The 22,125-nt window shown below is 35.7% G+C and overlaps 1 protein-coding gene across 1 annotated transcript in view; it reads left to right on the top strand.

Moving 5' to 3' along the window:
- Ddx10 (DEAD-box helicase 10) overlaps window positions 1-22,125 on the top strand; it is a 305,507-nt gene that overhangs the window by 13,846 nt on the left and 269,536 nt on the right. Inside the window, exons 6-8 of the mRNA XM_047517111.1 lie at window positions 634-823; window positions 13,938-14,064; window positions 18,292-18,454. Of these exons, the coding sequence (XP_047373067.1) occupies window positions 634-823; window positions 13,938-14,064; window positions 18,292-18,454 (480 nt within the window). The remainder of the gene's footprint in view (window positions 1-633; window positions 824-13,937; window positions 14,065-18,291; window positions 18,455-22,125) is intronic.

The raw sequence follows: 22,125 nt of genomic DNA on the forward strand, positions 1-22,125 counted from the left end.
TCAACCCAGAGAGTGCAAACTAGGCCTTTTTTTTTTTTTTTTTTTTTTAAAGAAAACAATATGTGTACTTCTATATATGAAATTAGGTGCTTTAGTATTAGGCACTACCAAGAATGTTTTAGTTTAGGTAACACTTCTTTTAAGCATGAAATATCACATTGTCATGTTTTGTTCTGTGGTGCTGGGGATCAAATCCAGGTCCTTGCTCATGCTAGCCAAGTGTTCTACCATTGAACTTCATACCAGCCCTTAAATTGTCATTTTTAATATGAACTTTATTTTTTACATGGTATTTTTTTTACCTGTTATGTATTTTAATAAATCTTTAACTTGTAAATACTTCTGGACCTAGGTAAAAGTCATGGTGGTAGTAAGAGTTCCTATGTCTTTTACCTAGTTTCCCCTGGTGTGTTTATCTCTTAGTTAACTATGATACCTTTGTCAAAAATAAGTTGACATTGGTATGCTGTGTAAATTAAACTCCAGATTTTGTTCAGATTTCTTGAGTTTTCCTACTAATGTCCTTTTCCTGTTTTGGGATCTAGTCTATAGTACTCCATTGTGTTTAGGATACTACATTGCATTTAATGTTTATTTTAAATATTATAGTTTAACTTGCATGTTCCTTTTTAGTTCTTGATGAAGCAGATAGAATATTGGATATGGGCTTTGCTGATACCATGAATGCTATTATTGAAAATCTTCCCAAGAAACGTCAGACTTTACTTTTCTCAGCAACACAAACCAAATCTGTGAAGGACCTTGCACGCTTGAGCTTGAAAGACCCTGAGTATGTGTGGGTTCATGAAAAAGCAAAATACAGGTATGGACTCCTTGATTCAATCAAAACAACCAGTATTGTTTTTTAGTTTAAGAATTTGATATTTTATTTATTATTTTTTATTTTTTGGTACTGGGGATTTAACCCAGGAGGGCTTTGCTGCTGAGCTATATCCTGAACCCTTTGTTAGTGTTTTATTTTGAAACAAGGTCTCTCCAAGTTACTTAGGGTCTTGCTAGGTCGTGGAGGCTGACTTTAAAGTTGAGATCCTCCTACCTTAGCCTCCTGAGTCACTGGTATAATAGGCATGTGCCACAGAGCCTGGCAGGAATTTGGTATTTTAAATTTATATTTTCTAGGAATTAAAATACTTTGTTACTAGATGTGCAAATCCTAGTCTGTATATTGGTTAAAGTTACTCAAAATCTGGATGTATATTTTAAATGTGAGAATGCTCTAATGCAACATTTCCCATTTCTATAAGATGTTAACAGTTATTTTATCATTCACCAACTGTCCTCCTCCCCACTTCCATAGATGAAGAGAGTACAAGTGAGTTTCTAGATAGATAAATAACTAGTGTTGTCTCAAAGGGAAACAGTTTTATTCACTGCAGGACTTCTCAGAACATTTGAATGTTTTCATGGACATTGTGACTTCACAAAGGAGTAGGCAGTAGATAAAGTATGCTACAGCTACCAGAATTATTTGGGTATAGAATCATTCTCTTCAGCAGTATTACACAGGACTAATGTGCTTCGGAACACATTTTATCAAATGCACCAAATATACTTTCTGTTTAAAATTATTCCAGCAACTGTTACTTTGCCTTGTCTTCCTAAAAACTAAAGTATAAGTATTTTTGGTATTCAGATGGTTTGGAAAAATGCATTTTAAATTCTGTTTTGATACAACAACTAGAATGATATGTATGTCTTATATGAATCATTGTACACTATGGACATAAGTGACTCCCTAAAGAAATGTTTTCCAGTGAATGTTGGATTCTGTGTTGAAGATATCAATATGGATTCAACTCTATCATTATTTGTATTTTAAAATTTTAATTTCTTCTTGCTATGATAATGTTAGTCTAAAAAAAATAGGGTTGGTAAATGAATTGGGTTATCCTGTTTGAAAGTCCTTAAATACAGAAAATATAGATAAACAGGCCCACGTTGACTGTGTTGAAAATATGTCTGATTAAAAAAGAACCTGAGACCAGACTTCGTGCTTCAGGTGATCTTAATGGGTAAACTTTGGAGAATCCGAATATTGGTAGCTTTGGCTACCGAGAACTTAAAAATGAAATAGCAGATATTTGAGTAATTTCTTCCTTGGCTTACTATTGGGAAGACTTTTTTCTTTTTGTGTTGAAATTACTATTAAAATTTGTTATTACTAACTTGATATTGTAAAGACTGTTTGGAGATTACTCAGTTTGAGTAAATTTGTCAGAATTACTTATCCCTGTCTGTCCTCAGTTTCTGTAGATAATAGTTATTTATAAATCAGAAAGTTTTAGAAAAACTTGAACTCAAAGACTTTCATTGTATATTACAAAATATTTTGAAACATAGTTCCAGCACTTATAAAAATGTGACTGTCAGAAAAAGTTTAGAAGGCAGATATGTAGCAGCATAATTTATATAACTGGCGGTTATATGATAATGACTGCAATATAGCGATATTCCAATTTGTGGAAGTGCTATAATACGTAGATGCTGTTGGGAATTTTGTCTAATGACATTATTTTCCCCTTTCAATAACATCAGTTTGGTTAATACATCATGAAAGATTATCATCAAGAATATTTTAAGGCATCATACAATATTGACTCAAATTGTGAAGGACCTGAAGATTAAATTTAAAAAGTTCAGATTTTTCTTTCTGCTAAGCTCAAGCCCATCATCTTTGTTAATGGAGAAAAACTGAAAGCATTCACTCTAAAAACTGGAACAAGAAAGGGATGCCCTCTTTTACCACTTTTTTTTTTTTTTTTTTTTTTTTTTTTTTTGGTGCAGTACTGGAGATTGAACCCAGGGCCTTGTGCTTGCAAGGCAAGCACTCTACCCACTGAGTTATATCCCCAGCCCCCTCTTTTACCACTTCTGTTCAACATCGTCCTTGAAACACTAGCCAGACCAATTAGACAGACCAAAGAAATTAAAGGAATACGAACAGGAAAAGAACTCAAACTATCACTATTTTCTGATGACATGATTCTATATTTAGAGGATCCAAAAAACTCCACTAGAAAACTAGAACTAATAAATGAATTCAGCAAAGTAGCAGGATATAAAATGAATACTCATAAATCTAGTGCATTTCTATTCATAAGTGATAAATCCTCTGAAAGAGGAATTAGGAAAACCACTCCATTGGTTAGAGTTTTAATGGTGAATCTTTTATCATCTTTTTACTTTGCACTCTGTATATGCCCTTAAATGTTTAGATTTGTCTTTGTAAGTAGTATATTGTTTTTAAGTTCTTCAAAACTAATGTGTGTGTGTGTGCACATGGGTCTGTACATATGTACATATATATATGTGTGTATATATATATATATATATTTTTTTTTTGTACTGGGGATTGTGCATAAGGGCATTTTACCACTGAGCTACATCCCCCAGTCCTTTTTCTTTTCTTTTTAAAAATTTTTATTTTGAGACGGCATCTTGTTAAGTTGTGAGGGTCTTGCTGAGTTGCCGAAGCTGTCATTCAATTTGTGATTCAACTCTTGCCTTGACATCCTGAGTTGCTGGGATTACAGGTGTGTGCCACTGACCCTGGCTCCACAATATTTTAAACCCCCAAAGTCACTATTACTACTGTTTGAAACATCAGTATTTATTTGTACCTACCCAAATAATCTTCTTGCATTGTCATGCTTCTGCTTAACACTTTTTCTGAATTTCTTTTGGTATGTGCTTGTTAGTGAAATTCTGTTTTGCCTTTTTTTTGAAAATCTCTTTATTTCATCTTTTTTATTTTTTTTATTTTTTTTATTTTTTTATTGCAGTGCTAGGGTTTGAACCCAGGGCCTTGCCGCTTGCAGGGCAAGCTCTCTACCAACTGAGCTATATCCCCAACTCTCATCTTTATTTTTGGTGGCCATCTTGGCAGTTTTTTCTCTTTAGAGATAACTTTCTATTGTGTACTAGTATCCATTATTTCTCTTAAAGTCATCAGTTTTTTTTTTTTCCTTTGAAGGTAGTTTTTTTCCTTGTAAGAATTTCTTTTTTTTTTTTTTTAGCAAAATAATGAATGTGATGTGTTACCTACACCCTACCCTTTCAGAAGGCAGGTGTCATAAGGGCAGGTTACCTTGATCTGCCCTGGCCTGGCAATTAGACTTTGAGACTTTTCTGTTTCTGAATGCCCTTAGACTTGAAGTATATCCCTGACTTAACAGGGTATAGCCCTCCTCTGAGTCTAAACAGAAAAACTGGAGTATTTATTTATCATGGCAGGCTCTGAACTTTGTAGCATTGTGAGACTGCCAAATTTTCTGCTCAGTTTTGGAGTTTTCTAATAGTTGCTTTCCACTTGCCTTCCCTCATATTGCCTTGGGTGTTTTCAGTTTAGGAGCTGGTATACTCCTTAGGAGTAAATTCTTTTTTTTCAGTTTATTTACATACATGGAGTATAACTTATTCTAATTAGGATTCCATTTTTGTGGTTATACATGATATGGAGCTACACTGGTTGTGTATTCATGTATAAGGATAGAAAAGTTATATCCGATTCATTCTATGATCTTTTCTATTTCCATCCTCTCATTCCTTCCCTTCATTTGCCTTTGTCTAATCCAATGAACTTCTTCTATTCTTCCTCTACTTACCATTCCTTCTTGCATCCACATATCAGAGAGAACATTTGACTTTTGGTTTTTTGGGATTGCTCAAGTACTAAAATTTGATGAAAAGGAAATATCACGGACATTACTGAAATACAGATGATAATCAGAAACTGCTTTGAAAATCTATACTCCAACAAACTAAAAAATCATGAAGAACTTGACAAATTTCTAGAGACACATGACCTACCAAAATTGAATCAGGAAGACATAGAAAATCTAAACAATTCAATCTCAAGGAATGAAATAGAAGATGCCATCAAAAGCCTACCAACAAAGAAAAGCCCAGGCCCAGATGATTCTCAGCCAAGTTCCACCAGACCTTTGGAAAAAAACTTACATTGATACTCCTCAAGTTATTCCATGAAAGAGAAAAAGAGGGAACCCTTCCAAACTCATTCTATAAAGCTAGTATCACCGTGATACCAAAACCAAACAAAGACACTTCAAGGAAAGAAAACTTCAGACCAATATCCCTGATGAACATAGATATGAAAATTCCAATGAAATACTGGCAAATTGCATACAGAAACTTAATAAAAAGATAGAGCAGCTTGATCAATTGGGGTTTATCCCAGGGATGCAAGTTTGGTTCAACATATGGAAATTAATAAATGTAATACATCACATCAGTAGATGTAAAGACAAGAATCACATGATTATCTCAATAGATGCAGAGAAAGCATTTGACAAAATACAGCATCCATTCATGATCAAAACAATAGAAAAACTACGGATAGTAGGAATATACCTCAACATTGTGAAAACTATCTATTTTAAACCTAAGGCCAACATCTTCCAAATGGAGAAAAATTGAAAGCATTCCCTCTAAGAACTGGACTAAGACAATTACTTTTATTTAACATAGTCCTTGAAACCCTAACCAGAGCAGTTACACAAAAGAAAGGTATTTAAAGGATACAAATAGGAAAAGAAGAGCTCATGATTTGCTGATAACATGATTCTATAGTTAGAAGATCCAAAAAATTCCACCAGAAACATTCTGGAACTCAATGAATTCAGCAAACTAGCAGGATATAAAATTAACACCCATTAAATCAATTGTGTTCCTATACATCAGTGATGAATCAACTAAAAGAGAAATTAGGAAAAGTATCCCATTCACAAAAACCTGAAAAAAAGTATTTGGGACTCAATCAAACAAAAGAGGTGAAAGACCTCTACAATGAAAACTATAGAATTCTAAAGAAAGAAATTGAAGATCTTAGAAAATGGAAAGATCTCCCATGCTCTTTAATAGGCAGAATTAACATTGTCAAAATGGCCAAACTACCGAAAGCATTATACAGATTTAATGCAATTCCTATTAAAATTCCAGTGACGTTCTTCATAGAAAAAGCATTTGGGCAAATCCTATGGAAAAATTTCAGAAGCCATTTTTCTTCTTTTTGGGATAAGGGTTTATCTTTAGGTTTAGTGCTGCTACCTAGTCTCTTTCCTGCCTTGGAATCAGCAAATGCTGAGGGGTTGTTGGGTGGTGGTGAGGTTAATATGTGGCTTAGCCTCAGCGCATTTCCATTTTCTTCTTTAATAGATGAAGTCCTGGCTGCCTTAGTTGCTCTCTGGATGACTTCTTAGTCTGTTTTATGTTTAATTCAGTTTTTTTTTAGTGGTATTCCACATCAAAGGGTTAATCTGATACAAGCAGCTCCTTAATGACAGGAGTCAAAAGCTTTTTAACCTTATAATTTTAGCAGCTGATAATTATTACCTGATTCCATTATTTCATTAGAGTTCATAAATTTGTCATATTCTGAATGTCTTTCTTTAGCTGGAATACTTTTGTCAGATAGCTGTTGTATATGAACTGCGATTAGCAGAGGTACAGTTATTACTGGAAAGAGAAGAGTAGAGTATGTCTGGAATAGTTCTTAGACAACTGAGTTGATTCCCTAGCATTTTCTGAAGATGACCATTTTTTTTAGTATCAAAATGAACTCAGTTAATGTTTAATGATGTCTCAATGATGTGTTAATATGTAACTTGTAGATTTCAACATTTTTTTCATCCTTCACACAATAGAAGTAACATTTAACATTTTCTCATGAGTTGTCCCAAACTTCGTGTTGTGGTTTGGGTGTGAAGTGTTCTCCCAAAACTACTGATAGTGCAGTAACAGAGGCAAAATGATTAGATTACGAGAGCTATAACCTAATCATTCCATCCTACTTTGAGTGGACTGACAGGGTGGTAACTGTAGGCAGGTGGAGCAAGGCTAGAGGAGGTGGGTCACTGGGGATGTGCCCTGGAAGGATTGTTCTTCCAGTCTCCATGTCCCTGCCATGAGAGGGGGACAGCTTCCTTTTGCCTCTCCCTTCCCCCATAATGTGCTGCCTCACCTTGGATCCAGAGGAGTGGAGTTGACTGTCTGTAGACTTAGACCTCTGAAACCCTGAGCCCCAGATAAACTTTTCCTCCCCTAAGTTGTTCTTGTTGGGTATTTTGGTCATAGTGATGCAAAAGCTGACTAAAACACTTGACTAAGAGGAGATGCTTAAATTTGTTTCCTGTGTCCTTAAGACACAGATTGGTAGTCTTTCGACTCTACTTTGTGGTGTTTGGGTTCACCGTCCATGTTTTCATTCTTAAATTCTTTTAGCAGAATATGGTATTTAAATATTATAGTCTAAGTGTTAGTAGGGTGGTCACTGTGTTTAGTTTAGGCTTCTTGTTGGACAGACCTTTTAAAGAGCAAGCATATCATGAATTCATACTGGTACTTATAAATTAAATTTAGGATTACAGGATTTTACTTAGCTTCATTTTTGGTGAGTATCTCTTCTGTGCCAAACACCTTTTTTCCTAGAGACTTGTTCTGTCAATCAGTATTTTTTACATTTTTATTTTTTCTAATTAGTTATACATGACAGAATGCATTTTGACACATTATACATAAATGGAGTATAACTTCCCATTCGTCTGGTTGTACATGATGTAGAGTGACACAGGTCATGTAATATATGCACATAGGGTAATAATATGTGATTCATTCCACTGTCATTCCTACGCCCATCCCTCTCCCCTCCCTTCACTCTCCTCTGTCTAGTTGAAAATATCTGTAGCCACCTCCACCAGGCCCCTGCTTATTGTGAAGTAGAATCCGCATATCAGAGAAAGCATTTGGCCTTTGGTTCTTTGGGATTGGCTTTTTCACTTAGCATAATATTCTCCACTTCCATCCATTTACCAGCAAATGCCATAATTTCATTCTTCTTTAAGACTGAGTAATCTTCTGTTGTGTGTATACCACAGTCTTTAACCATTCATCCACTGAAGGGCACCTAGGTTGGTTACATACTTTAGCTATCGTGAATGGAGCTGCTATAAATATTGATGTGGCTGCTTCACTGTAGTATGGTGATTTTTAAGTTCTTTGGGTATAAACCTAGGAGTGGGGTGATGGGGTCAAATGGTGGTTCCTTTCCAGATTTTCTGAGGAATCTCCATACTGCTTTCCATAGTGGTTGCACCAGTTTGCAGTATCATGAGCAAATGTATGAGTGTATCTTTTCCTCCACCTCCTCACCAACATTTATTGTTGCATGTATTCTTGGTGATTGCCATTCTAACTGGAGTGAGATGGAATCTCAGTGTAGTTTAATTTGCATTTCTGTGATTGCTAGTGATGTTGAACAGTTTTTCATGTATTTGTTGATCAGTTGTGTTTCTTCTGCGAAGTGTCCAGTTCTTTTGCCCATTTATTGACTGGGTTATTTGTTTTTTTTTTTTTTTTTTTTTTTTTTTTGGAGGTGTTAGGTTTTTTGAGTTCTTTATATATCCTGAAGATCAATGCTCTATATGAGGTAGAGGTGGGAGAGATTTTCTCCCATTCTGTAGGCTCTCTCTTCATATTCTTGATTGTTTCCTTTGCTGTGAAGAACCTTTTTAGTTTGATTCCATCCCATTTATTGATTCTTGATTTTACTTCTTTCTCTTTAGGAGTCTTGTTAAGGAATCAGTTCCTAAGCCAACAGTGGAGATTGTGCCTACTTTTTCTTCTGTTAGGCACAGGGTCTCTATTCTAGTGCCTAAGTCTTTGATCCACTTTGTTTTTGTTTTTATTTATTTATTTATTTATTTAATTGTAAACAAATGGGGTACACTTGTTTCTCTGTTTGTACATGAAGTAGAGGCATACCATTTGTGTAATCATACATTTACATAGGGTAATGGTGTTTGATTCATTCTGTTATTTTTTTCCTTACCCCTCCACCCCTCCTACCCATCTTTTCCCTCTATACAGTTCCTCCTTCCTCCATTCTTGAAATTGGAGAATATCATGCTAAGTGAGATAAGCCAATCTCAAAAAACCAAAGGACGAATGATCTTGCTGATAAGCAGATGATGATAATACATGGTGGGGGGTGGGAGGGAGGCAAAAATGATCCACTTTGAGTTGGTTTTTGTGCAGGGTGAGAGATCGGGGTTTAATTTCATGTTGCTACATATGGATTTCCAGTTTTCTTGGCACCATTTGTTGAATAGGCTATCTTTTCTCCAGTGAATGTTTTTGGCACCTTTTCCTAGTATGAGATAACTGTATTTATGTGGATTTGTCTCTGTGTCTTCTATTCTGTACCATTGTTCTACGTATGTTTTGGTGTCAATACCATGCCATTTTTGTTATTATGACTCTGTCATATAATTTAAGGTCTGGTATTTTGATGCCTCCTGGTTCCTTTATTCTCACACGCTGCCTGAAGAGACAGTGGCTTCTTTCCCCACACTCAGATATCGTGCAAGTCCTTCAGGTTTGTTGGGCAGTGTCTTTGGTCTCTAAATACTCTCGTACCCAGATACACCTTGAACCTTACCCAGATACACCTTGAACCTCTCAAAAATGCAGGCTCCTTTAATTTCCTTACCCCTCTACTCTACTCATGGAGGGACCTCTCTGGTTGGAGCTTCTGGCCCAGTTGCACAGTGGTTGTGCCACTGGGGATTTTTTTCTTTATTATATTGAACCTCCTGTGTCCCCAGTCTGCTTTGACTGTCCAGTTTTAGGTTCCAGTAAAGCTGCCCCCGCTTTCTTTTTGTTCACCCACCTTGTGGAGAAGCTGCCTTGTCTGCTTTCTTAGTTTCATGTCATAGAGCAGCCAGGAACACAACCTCCTTTATTCCACTATCTTGGATCTACTGTCAATCAGTATTTTAAGATAGTTTCAGGATAATACCAACATTATTGTGATTACTTGCAAAAGTTTTTAATTCCTTTGCATTTATTTTTCCTGAATTTGGAAAAAATGAAACAAAGTCCTTGGAGATAATTCCTATGTTATTAAGCTATAAATTTCATAAATATTTGGGCCTTTTTTTTTTGGGTACTGGAAATGGGGCCCAGGGCATTTTACCACTACATGCCCCAACCCTTTTTATTTTAATTAATTAATTTTTTTGTATGGCATAGTCTGTACTTTTAAATGATTATCAGTACATCAAATAATAACATGTAACAATTTCTTGAGTCCTATCATCTAGTATTTTTGATTAAAATAAAGTAACAGCAGCCCATACAAGTATGTTGGTATTTGTTTTTCTAACCCTTATTCAGAATGAATGACTTTAAGACTGGCTGCTGCTTCAGACAAGTTACAAATAACTATTTACTACTTTTCCATAGATAAAGCCCCTGACTTTCAAGAAAGTATAAGGGGAAAAAAATTTAATCCCTTTCTTTCTTCAAAGAATTTTTTTCTACTAAATCTAAGGAAGAAAAAGTCAACATTGATACATCTGTTGCCTGAGCTAGAAAGCAAAAGAAAACAAACACATACTCATTAAATTTCTAAGAAGGGTGAGGTAAAAAGATGAAACCTTTGGATAAGGTCTAAGGCTATACAAAGAAGCTAGATTCACTACTATCCAAAAGGGACCTAGATATCACAGAGAAATAATTTAGTGCCTTTTGTAAGAACAGAACTCAAGCTCTGCTAAAGCTTCATATTCCATACGGCACTTAAGTGTTCTGAAGTACCATTCAGTGAACAGGTGCTTCCTCTTCCTCCTATCGATTTGTTTGGTAGTTTTCATGGATTTCTGGTCAGATGTTGCAGACAAAGGCCAAGAGATTATCCAAGACTTCATCCCTGTTCTGCTGGGAGTAGGTCTGCAGGATGGTCATCTTTTCCTGGGTCTCCTTTTCCACTTCAGTGTTGCAGTTGCCATGAGATCACAGTGCTGCAGCTTCCTTGGCCTTGAACTTTTTCTCCCTCTGCATGCAGTTCTGTTCAATTTCAGCCTAGCTTCTTTGACCTGCTTCAGCCTCTGGTTCTTTTGATTGCGGGCCTCCAACACCTTCTCTGCAGCCTACCAGCTGCTGGATCCCCTGCAACTGACTGATCATGACTGAGGTGACTTAGAAGCCTAGGCAAGTGGCCTAACTACATGATGGCTCCTGGGTCTGCTCTCAACACTTTTTATTTTGACACAGGGTCTCACTAAGTTACCCAGGCTTGCCTCGAACTTGGTGTTGCCTCAAACTTGGTGTTCCCTCTGCCTCAGCCTCCTGAGTCTCTGGGATTATAGGCATGTACCACTGTGCCTGGCTCATTTTGGAACTTTTTAATAAAACTTCACTCTGTTATCATATTCTCCTGTGGCTATGACCTATTTATTTTTAAAAACTTTATTTTAGAGCTTGTGTAGATGCACAGCAAAATTGAGAGGAAGATTTCCCATGAGGCCCTTTCCTCCATTAACAACAACTCCCACTAGAGTAGCACGGTTACAATTGATGAACCTACTGATCATTCTTATTACCTGAGGTCCATAGTTAACATGCATGTTCACTCTTGGTGTTGCACATTCTAAGGTTTTAGACAAATTTATGATTGCAACTATGTAATGTGATAGTTATTGTACAGTATTTTCATTCAGTGTCCTAAATATTGTTTGTGCTCTGCCTATGTATTCCTTTTCTCCCTTAGCTTTTGGCAACCACTAAACTTAATATCACCATTTTTTTTTTTTTTTTTGATTTTCGGAATGTTATATAGTTGGAATCATAACATACTGCCTTTTCGGATTGGTTTCTTTGACTTAATAAGATGCATTTAAGTGTCTTCTATGTCTGTGCATGACTCGAGAGCTTCTTTCTTTCCTTCTCCTCCACCCCTCAGGGCTTTGCACATGCTAGACAAGTGCTCTACCACTGAGCTTTACCCCCAGCCCTGAGAACTCATTTCTTTTTAGTGCTGAATAATATCTTATTGTCTGGATGTAACACATGTTATCCATGCACCTACTGTGGGGCATCTTGATTTCTTCCAGCTTATAACAGTTATGAAGAAAGCTGCTATAAACATCTGTGCAGATTTTTTGTGTGTGTATGTGTGGACACGTTTTCAACTCCTTTTGGTAAATATCAAGGAGCATGTTGCTAGACCAGATGGTAAGATTTGATGTTGTAAGAAATGTCAAACTTTCTGAGAAGTGGCTAGTCTGTTTTGCATTTCCTCGAGTAATGAATGAGTTCCGGTGGTACATGTTCTTAATATCTTCTGTGATCATTCTTCTGGATTTTGGCCACTCTAATAAGTAAATAGAAGTATCTCATTGTTCTAATTTGCATTTCCTGATGACATAATGTAGAACATCTTTTCACATGCTCATTTGCTTCTTGTAGATCCCTTTTGGGGAGGTGTTTGTTAGATTTTTTAGCCTCCCCTTTATTTTAATCAAAACATTTTGCTCTTGCCAGGTGCTATGGTACACCCCTATAATCCCATGGCTTGGGAGACTGAGGCAGGAGGATTGCAAGTTCAGAGGCCAGCCTCAGCAATTCAGGCAGTCCCTAAGCAACTTAGCAAGACCCTCCCCCCGAACCCCCCTAACACACACTGAAGAGTTGGGAATGTAGCTCAGTGGTAAAACACCCCTGGGTTCTATTCCTGATACCAGAGAACAAACAAAAACAACAAAAACTATTTTCTTATTGTTGAGTTTTAACGATTCTTTTTGTATTTTGGAGAATAATCCTTTATCAGATGTGTTTGTAAATATTAAATTCTGTGACTTATTTTTCATTCTCTGGGCAGTATCTGCCGTGGATCAATAATTTTTAATTTTAAAAATCATGATTTTGGTGTCATGTAGAACCAATTGATGTATAGTTTTTGGTGTCTGCCTTTGTTTTCCCCTTAATACAAACATACACACAGGTGTGTGTACATGTGTATATGTGTACCTCCACACTGATACATGTTACTGGACTATGTATTGCTCTGCTATTTCTTCCTTAACACTGAGTTCCAGAGATCACTCCATAGTGATGAATGGATAAATTGCTCATTCCTATTCACAGTTGTATACTTAATTGTGTGTTCCCTAGTGATAGACAATTGGGTTGTTCATTTTCTGTTTTTAAAATAATGTCGTGTGTCTAGTGTGTGTGTGTTACCATTGTACTTTAGGAATAGAAACATAAAAGTGGTTTTATTCAAAGAGTAAATGCATATGTATTTCTCTAATATTTATTAAAAAATTTCAATTATTTAGTAAATTGAAGGACTACTTTGGTAAATACTTCATACCTGTCAACTAGATGTTACCTAATGGCAGTATCCATTTACTAGTTGTTTGTCCATCCCTTTGACTGTATATTAACCCATTTTAATTTATTTTTCAAAATAAGTTGCAGATATGTCCTCCTAAATATTGCAGCACACATACCACCATCAATATTTATATATTTTCTTTCTTTGATGTAAAATTTGCATACCATAAAATCTGTAAATTCTAAGTGTACATTTGCTGAATTTTGATGAATGTGTATATTTTTGTCACCCAAACCCCAGTAAAATATAGAACATTACTATCAATCCAACAAGTTCTTTTATGCTGCTTTTTGTAGATGGTGGGTCCCTCCACACATTTCATAGTCAATCCTTGATTCTTCATTGTCAGAAATGACCATTTTGAGAGTTTTTTGACATGTATTCTATAAGGGATTTTGAATGTATTTTAATCACATGTTGAATTAGTCTCCTAAGGGACAGTAGAGAAAAGGTGTGTGTAGAGTGGGGTAAGGAGGGAGGGAGAGAAATTTGAGAGGTATGCTATTGTTAAAATTTCCCTTTTTTTAGTGTGGATTCCAAAGGTAACAATGCATTGTTTTCATTTATTCCCCCACATTTTTTAATTGATACATTATATTTCTACATAATGGTGGGATTTGTGGTTACATATTCATACATGCACACAGTATAACAATATAATTTGGGCAATATCACTTCCACAATTTATTTTTAATACATTTTTTTCTCTCAAATTTTCAAGTACCCCTGCTACTTTGGAACAGAACTACATAGTTTGTGAGCTGCAGCAAAAAATAAGTGTGCTGTATTCCTTTTTGAGAAGTCATCTGAAGAAGAAGAGTATTGTGTTTTTCTCTAGTTGCAAAGAGGTACCAGCTGTTTATTTTTCTTTCTGAACTTACTCATGTTGAATCATTTCCTTTGAGATACCAAATTTCAGTTAGACAAATATTATATTGTATGAGACACATAGTGCTAGGTGAGGTGAGGGATTCATAGATAATGAGAATCCTGTGTTGTTGTAAACAAATCCATGGATGAGACTTTGAACTCCTTGAAGACAGAACTGTCAGTCTTTAATATTGTGCTAGGTGCTAATGATCCTGGAAACGTATTAGTTTCCAATAAATATTGGTAGAATAAACAGTTGTTAGCTTGGCTAAGCAGAGACTTTCATAATCTGATACCTTTCCTACCCTCCATGAATATGGAACCAAATATGTCTCTCCTCCCCCCCACCCCTTTCTTTTCCCTCATGCCTCTTATCTTTGTTCATACTGATCTGTTTGGACTACCCTTCCTGCATCCTTTCACCCTCATACTGGATAACTATTTGGTGTTCTTTAAAGCGGACCTCAGATGTTATACCTGAAAGTCTTTCTCTGACACTCTTTTTAGAATCAGTTGTTCCCCTCCCTATTATTTTGGAATGTTTGTTTATATCCTTACTTGGTTAATAAACTCTTCATGAACTCTTGCCCTGTGTTAGGAATAGGAGATTCAGAGCTGCATAAGAAAACTTGGTCTTCTCCTTTAAGGAAAAGTGATAATGGTTCATTTGTGTACCACTTTTCATCTGTATTTCAGATTCTTGATAACATATAAGCAAATAATAGATCAGTTCTAGATCTATAGCCTTAATAATAGCTTCCCTCCAGCTTCTTGAAAGGTAAGTGATGGTCTATTCTGTTGTCCACCGAACCCTACCATATTACCATGTAATTAATGACTTCAGAGCTTCTTAGTACCTATTTTAGATTTTCAAAACTTTGTCTCCTAGATACTAGAAAGTCATTTTGAGTTCTGTGTTTAAAGTTTCTACTCTGTAATACTTTGCTTTTCTTCTTGCCACAGTAGACAATTGTCCCTGCTTGTGTCTGTGACCAACCTTTCCTGTGTGCTCCATTCCCTGTCCTTTCATTTATGTAAGTCCTTTGCCATTGCAAACGTCCCCTTTGTCCCACATTTTCTTTTCTCCTTATTCTTTTTTTTTTTTTTTTTTTTTTTTTGCGGTACTGGGGATCGAACTCAGGGCCTTGTGATTGCGAGGCAAGCACTCTACCAGCTGAGCTATCTCCCCAGCCCTCCTTATTTCTTTTAGTAATGCCAATATCAAGAGAAAACAAACAAACAAACATATCCCTTGTCCTTTTCCAGTCACTGCCTCTTTCTCTGCTCTTCTTAGCAGTCTCTTCTAAAGACTTACTCTCCTGACTGAGCCACTTTTTTTTTTGTTTTGTTTTGTTTGGCCTGTTTATTTATTTCATTTTATTTTTATTTTTTTTATTGTAAACAAATGGGATACATATTGTTTCTCTGTTTGTACATGGCGTAAAGGCATACCATTTGTGTAATCATAAATTTACATAGGGTAATGTTGTTTGATTCATTCTGTTATTTTTTTCCCTTCCCCCTACCCCTCCCACCCCTCTTTTCCCTCTATACAGTCGTTCCTTCCTCCATTCTTGCCCCCCTCCCTAACCCTAACTAACCCCTCCCACCCCCCATTATGTGTCATCATCCACTTATTAGCGATATCATTCGTCCTTTGGTTTTTTGAGATTGGCTTATCTCACTTAGCATGATATTCTCCAATTTCATCCATTTGCCTGCAAATGACTTTTTTTTTTTTAAACCTCCTGTTCTCTCCTAAGCCCTTCACTGAATCAGCCCTTCAGAGAGAAAACTTTCCAGAGTCAGTGCTAAGTTATCAGTCTTTATCTTATTTGACTTCTCAGAAGCTTTAGATACAACTGATCATTCCCTGTTGAAACACTTCAGACTTGTGTGACTCCACACTCATTAGCTTGTCTTCCTATTCTGCTTTCTGACTGCTCTATTTTGAACTCCTTTGAGTTTATTTTGAACTCTTTTGTGAGTTTACCTTTGTTTGACCACTGCAATTTGGAGTGCCTCCCTGACCTATCTACTCTGCCCTTTTTCCATCTATGCCTTCTTGGTAGGTAATTTTATTAGTTTTATGGCTATAAGTTCTACCTGTATGTTAACAACTGGCAAATCCATATGTCAAGGCCTAGATTCTTTTCTGAGCTCCCGATTTATATGTTCCCTTGGTCACTAGATATTTCCGGTGGTTTCTAGAAGGCATTGCAAATAAAACATACTAAAAACAGTTTAAGAGTTTCTATTCTTAGAACTGTTTTCCCCAACTCTTCTCCATCTCATTAAGTGACAGAATCCTTAATTCCTGTCTGTTTTAATCCTGTACTCAAGCTATTGATTTCTCATTGGCTCTATCACTTCTCATCTGCCTCCTATGTTCCAGTGCAGTCTGGACCATGCTTAACTTTCTCTTAGCCTCCAACTGCTCCCCTTCCTTATTCCCTCACTTTGTTTTCTTTAATTTTTCCATTTTATAGCCAGCATGACCTTTGGAAAGTCAACACTAGAATATGTCATTGTTTTGCTTAAAACCCTTCAATGACTTTTTCTGTCTGTTAGACTTAAATTTAAACTCCATGCTTAGAACCTCAATGACTTTATTCCACGTATGTCCTCATTCCACGTATGTCTTCTACTCCAGCTGGTTTGTTAAAAAGGGCAGGGATTCAAGGTCAGTCTTGGTTCAATAGTCAGATTTTACAGTTTTCATGAATTTAATTTATACTTCCCAAATTTCCACATGTACTTTTTCTAAGATTGATTTGCCTAAGAGTGCATCTGTGGTCCACAGGTCTCCTTTGCTATTTCCCCTTCTATGGTGGCCCTTTTTATTTATTTACAAGAAAAAGGAATAAATCCATTTGTTCTTAATCTTGCTGGTACCTTATTTCATAATTGGAACCTCCCTGGCATTAGAGAATTACTGTTGAGAAAGTGAACAACACTAATGACTAGGTAATAAGTTGCTGCATGATTCAGGTGGTTTCCCATTCTTTATTTTGAACAGAATTGAAGAGAGATTTAAATGGAGTTGTAGCTGTTGAGATATTATAAGTAATTTTTGGTCATTTCTCATTGTGACTTTTGGCAGATTTTATAGGAGTTGAAAGAGAGAAGCCTTTCTTTGGGTTCATTTTCTATATTTATGTGAATAGATTTTACTAATACCTAGTTTAGAAAGAGAAAGTAGGAATAAAATGATGTTAAACTCTGTCTTGTCTAGCAGTCCATACAATCCATTTAAGAAATATAAACATAAGTAAAATAAAACCAAAAATAACAGCTATACATTCTAGGTCTATACATTGAGATATGTTTACAATACAGATTTTTTTTAGTACTGGGATTGAACCCAGCACCCCCACCCCTATTTTTTGGTACCAGGTATTGAACCTAGGGGTGGTTAAGCACCACTGAGCCACATTCCCAGTCCTTTTTTATATTGTTTTAGAGACAGGGTCTCACTGAGTTGCTTAGGGTCTCACTAAGTTCCTGTGAGGCTATCTTTGAACTCGAGATTCTCCTGCCTCAGCCTTCAGAGTTGCTGGGATTACAGGTGTGTGTCACTCTGCCTGGCTAAAATACAATTTTATTTATGTCTAATGTCTATTAAACCCAACATCTCTTATTTTGGTCATTTCTGTGTTCATTATTGTAATAATTGCTCAGTCTGACAAGAAAATTAATACAGCCTATGGACACAGGAAATTAAAGGTAACACTGAAATTTATAAAACAGCACGTGACCAATAAGGAGCTTTCAGGCTTAAAACCTAATATGCAGTTCTATGAGGGCAAGAACTGGAAAAGGAGGAAAAGGAATAAAATTTCTGTTAGAATTTCTTTACATATTGGTCACTTGGTTGGTGGCCTGTAGTTCTGCTATTTAGAATGCCTTGGACATTTAATAGAAGAAAAGGATTTTTTAAAAACAGTTTAACTAGAAATTGTCTTTTTATAATTATTCAAATTTGGAAAGACTTTAGATGTCAACTGAAATGTATTTTTCCTTTCAAAATTTTTTTAGGAAATATGAGAACAGAATTGAAGACTCTAAACTTCATTTACCTTTCCATATTTAAATTTTCTTTTAATTGGTGAAATTTATGTTCATTAATGCATTGTTGCTGTTCATCTTTTAAGCTTTACTGCTGCCATTCAGAGTACCAAACTCATTCTTTGGTTAATGCCTAGGTTCAGTACCTGTACCGAGTTTTTTGCCGTCTTCGCCCTGGTATTTCTATCCTTGCTCTCCATGGTCGACAGCAACAGATGAGAAGAATGGAAGTCTATAATGAATTTGTTCGCAAGAGAGCTGCAGTACTCTTTGCTACTGATATTGCAGCCAGGGGGCTGGGTAAGAAAACTTCCTACAATGAAATGTCTGTAATCATAGGAAGCATAGTTTAATTTTAAGGTGTATTTTTGGAAATCTAATACATTCAAATAATTGGGTTTTTCTTTTCTTTTGGGAGAAATTAGTAAATTAATAACTTAATTAACATTAAGGATGTGACAGTGAAACATTCTGTAATATTTGTATCTTTTGTGCTTTTATCATTGTTTCATGATATAATTATTTCTTGGAATCTAATGAGCCTGTAAAACCAAGGTTTAAAGGTATGAAAAAAAATCTTGTATTTTTTTAAAAATTGAAGATGTGTTGATATTGTAACTTATTTAACAGGCATCTTTGAAGTTCATCTTTTCATCCTTCTATTTTTATTTAAAATCACTGTTTCAAGCCAGGTACAGTAGTGCATTCCTGTAATCCCAACAATTTAGGAGGCTAAGGCAAGGAGGATCACAGGGTCTAAGCCACCGTCAGCAAAATTAGTGAGACTGTCTCAAAAGAAAAAAGTAGAAAGCCAGGGAATGTGGCTCAGTGGTTAACCACCCCTGGGTTCAATCCTTGGTACAGGGAGGAAAAAAATCACTGTTTGTACTTAAAATTTATTTAAAACATTCCATGGTAATTATGTATACCTTGTGGCTTTGTGAGAGTAGAATGAGGATGAAAATAGAAGTAGTTTAGAGGTAGGAATGAGAATAAATAGATGGTAGCTTTGTTTTATGTATTTAATTATGACAAATTACAAACCTGAATGAAGAGTAGGTCTTATGTTCTCTGATATACACATTATATCATTTTAACAATTATTTTTATCATGATCCTCCTCCTGCCCTTATTCTAAAGCATCATACCAGTTTGTCCACATGCGACTGGAGACAGTAGTGAAGTATACGTATTTTAAAAACTCTAGGTTTTTCTCAGCCTAATGATAACTCTCCCTCCAATCTGCATTGTTCTTTGTGTAGTTTTGAAACATTTTTTATTTTCCAATTATATCTGACTTTTGAACCTCAAGTAAGTAGTTCCAGGTCAACAAAAGCACGTTTTAGACTGAAGTTTATTCCTTTTAAAATCCTATTTTGCAAAATAATAATCAAAAAGATTCACACATACACAATCCAGTCACAACAGATAGTAATATTTTGTCACTTTTCCCCTGGATTCTGTTAAATCAAATATTGATGTAGTTCCTTTTTGTACCCTCTCTCTCATTTTACTTTCCTCCCTCCCACCAGACAGTTACTATGATATATTTGGAAGGTAACCTTTTAGTTTCTTATATCTGGTTCAGTGAGTAGAAATTAGCAGATCTGTGAACTGCAAATAGAGATGAAGAAAACATGGTTATCACTAACTTTTGACTGAAATTTAGCTCTATGAATGTAAGCAACAAACTGTCATAGTTTCAACAGTTCCTGTGACTTTGTCAGCACTTAAAATCATATTTTCATTATATATTAGTTGTTACAGGTATCTTGGAATATTATTTACACTCACATTATTATTTACAACATATAGTGCTTCTTAGACCCATGAGGTTGTGTTAATATTTTAGTAAGCAAGCATATACATTAGTATATCAAAAATTTAATAAAAATGTTTCATTATAAATATTATAAATATTTTTTCTTATAATCCTATGTATTTTGCTTTGATGAAATCATTCTGAGATGGGAGTTATAGCAAAAAAAGGGTCAAGAGCCTCAATTCTGGTTTATTAAAGTACTTTGTGAATGTATTACCTTAGGTGATAGATAAGCTTTTTATTATAAACAGTGTCATAAGTGCTGAACTTTGACTTGCTCTTGAGATCGTTCCATGGTGATGTATAAAAATTTAATGTATTTATGTAGAGTGTCACAGAGAAAGAATTTACCCAGTTACATGTCTGTTCCTGTAACAGTGGACACTTAAGTTTTCAGTTTTTTGTACATAAAAATGTGCAGTGAATATTCTCAGCTTTCCTTGTCACTATGCAAGAACAACTTCAGAATACATTTGTATCTTCTAATTTTATTTTAGGTTTAATTTAATTTTTAAATTTTTATTTTTAAAATATTTTTTAGTAGTCAATGGACCTTTATTTTTATTTATTTATATGTGGTGCTGAGAATCAAACCCAGTGCCTCACACATGCTAGGCAAGTGCTCTACCACTGAGCCACACCTCAGACCTTAATTTTATTTTTTAATAAAATTATGCGGGATAATGAGTTGCAATTGAACAGACCCTGCTCTACCCCTCTTTTTTTTCACCTAGAAGCAATTACTTTAAAATCATATTTCTTATCTGGTGTGTAGCTCTATTTAACTAAGTAATCTTATACTACCACTTTATGACAACATATCTAGAAATTACTCAAAGACTTTTATTAACTCTCACAATTATCTGTCTTCTGCTAACCCCCACCTTTTTTATATTGTTATATCATGAGTTTTGGCTAGATAAAAACTTTGTGTTTATATTGTTGGACTATAGTTCCTGCTGAGGGAAGTAATACTGTTTTCTTTCTCATACTGTGTTTGAGTTGTTATAAAATTTGCTTAGATTTCTGTGTTCCCAATTCTGATTTCTCAAATGTTCAAGCAGGCATTTCATGCCTTGTTTTCTAAGAGTGGAAACACAGTTTTGTTTATCTTCCCTTCAGTACCTAGAGTTGTTAACTAATGGCTGTCACTGTGAGGGCATTTGGACAAAGTCTGTCATTTTGTGGAGGGTTCAAAATACTGACTTCTATTCTTTTTGAATATTTAATTTCTCCAGAGAAGTGACCCTCAATCCCATGTAAATTAAACTTGCTGCTGGCTCTGGGGAAGACTAGCAAGGAAGTTGACACCAGTGCCTCCCAAGAAGCATAAAGACTTTACCTCAGGATCCCTTTTTTCACTCTGGCTCTGGTGCCCTCCCTTCTGCCCTCTCTGGTATCCTGGGGTTTGGAGCCTTTCTCTAGCATAAAACTTTTGCTCTAAGAGACCCAGCTGTACTGGGTGCGGGATGAGGCCTGAGTTTCAAGTGTTGCTTTCAACCTGTTGATTAGCCCTCCAATATGCCCTTTCTTCTGACTTCCTTCTGAGATACTTTTTACTTCAAGTTCTGAGAAAATTGCTTTATAGGTTTTTCTTGACTTTCTCCCTGTACTAAATTTCAGCCCTTTTGAGTAGGTTGTATGACTTAATGATACTTATAAGCATAAAACTGTCACTATTTTTTTTTTTTTTTTTTTTGGTACCAGCGATTAAACCTGGGGTGCTTAACCACTGAGCCACATCCCCAGCTCTTTTTTATTTTTGCTTTTGAGACAGGGTCTTGCTAAGTTGCTTAGGGCCTTGTTAAATTGCTGAGGCTGACTTTGAACTTGTGATCCTCCTGCCTTAGCCTCCTGAGCTGCTGGGATTACAGGTGTGTATGGGCCATCATGCCCAGTCTTTTTTTTTTTTTTTTTGGTGCTCAGCCCTTTTCTCTGATGAACATTATCTGAAATCCTCACTGCAAAATTCATAAATGATTAGAGGTAGTTCTCCTGAGAGGATACTCTGGAAATGAGTGAAAATTGCTATAGCCCTAAGTATATAGGAAGTAATTATTGCTCGGAATCAGGGACAGGGATCTAGAAAGAGAACAATTCAATTAGAAGTAGGACTAGTAGGTAATGTAAACCTTTATTTAAATTTAGA

The sequence above is a fragment of the Sciurus carolinensis genome, chromosome 11 (genome assembly GCF_902686445.1).
Source record: "Sciurus carolinensis chromosome 11, mSciCar1.2, whole genome shotgun sequence".
Classification (NCBI taxonomy): domain Eukaryota; kingdom Metazoa; phylum Chordata; class Mammalia; order Rodentia; family Sciuridae; genus Sciurus; species Sciurus carolinensis.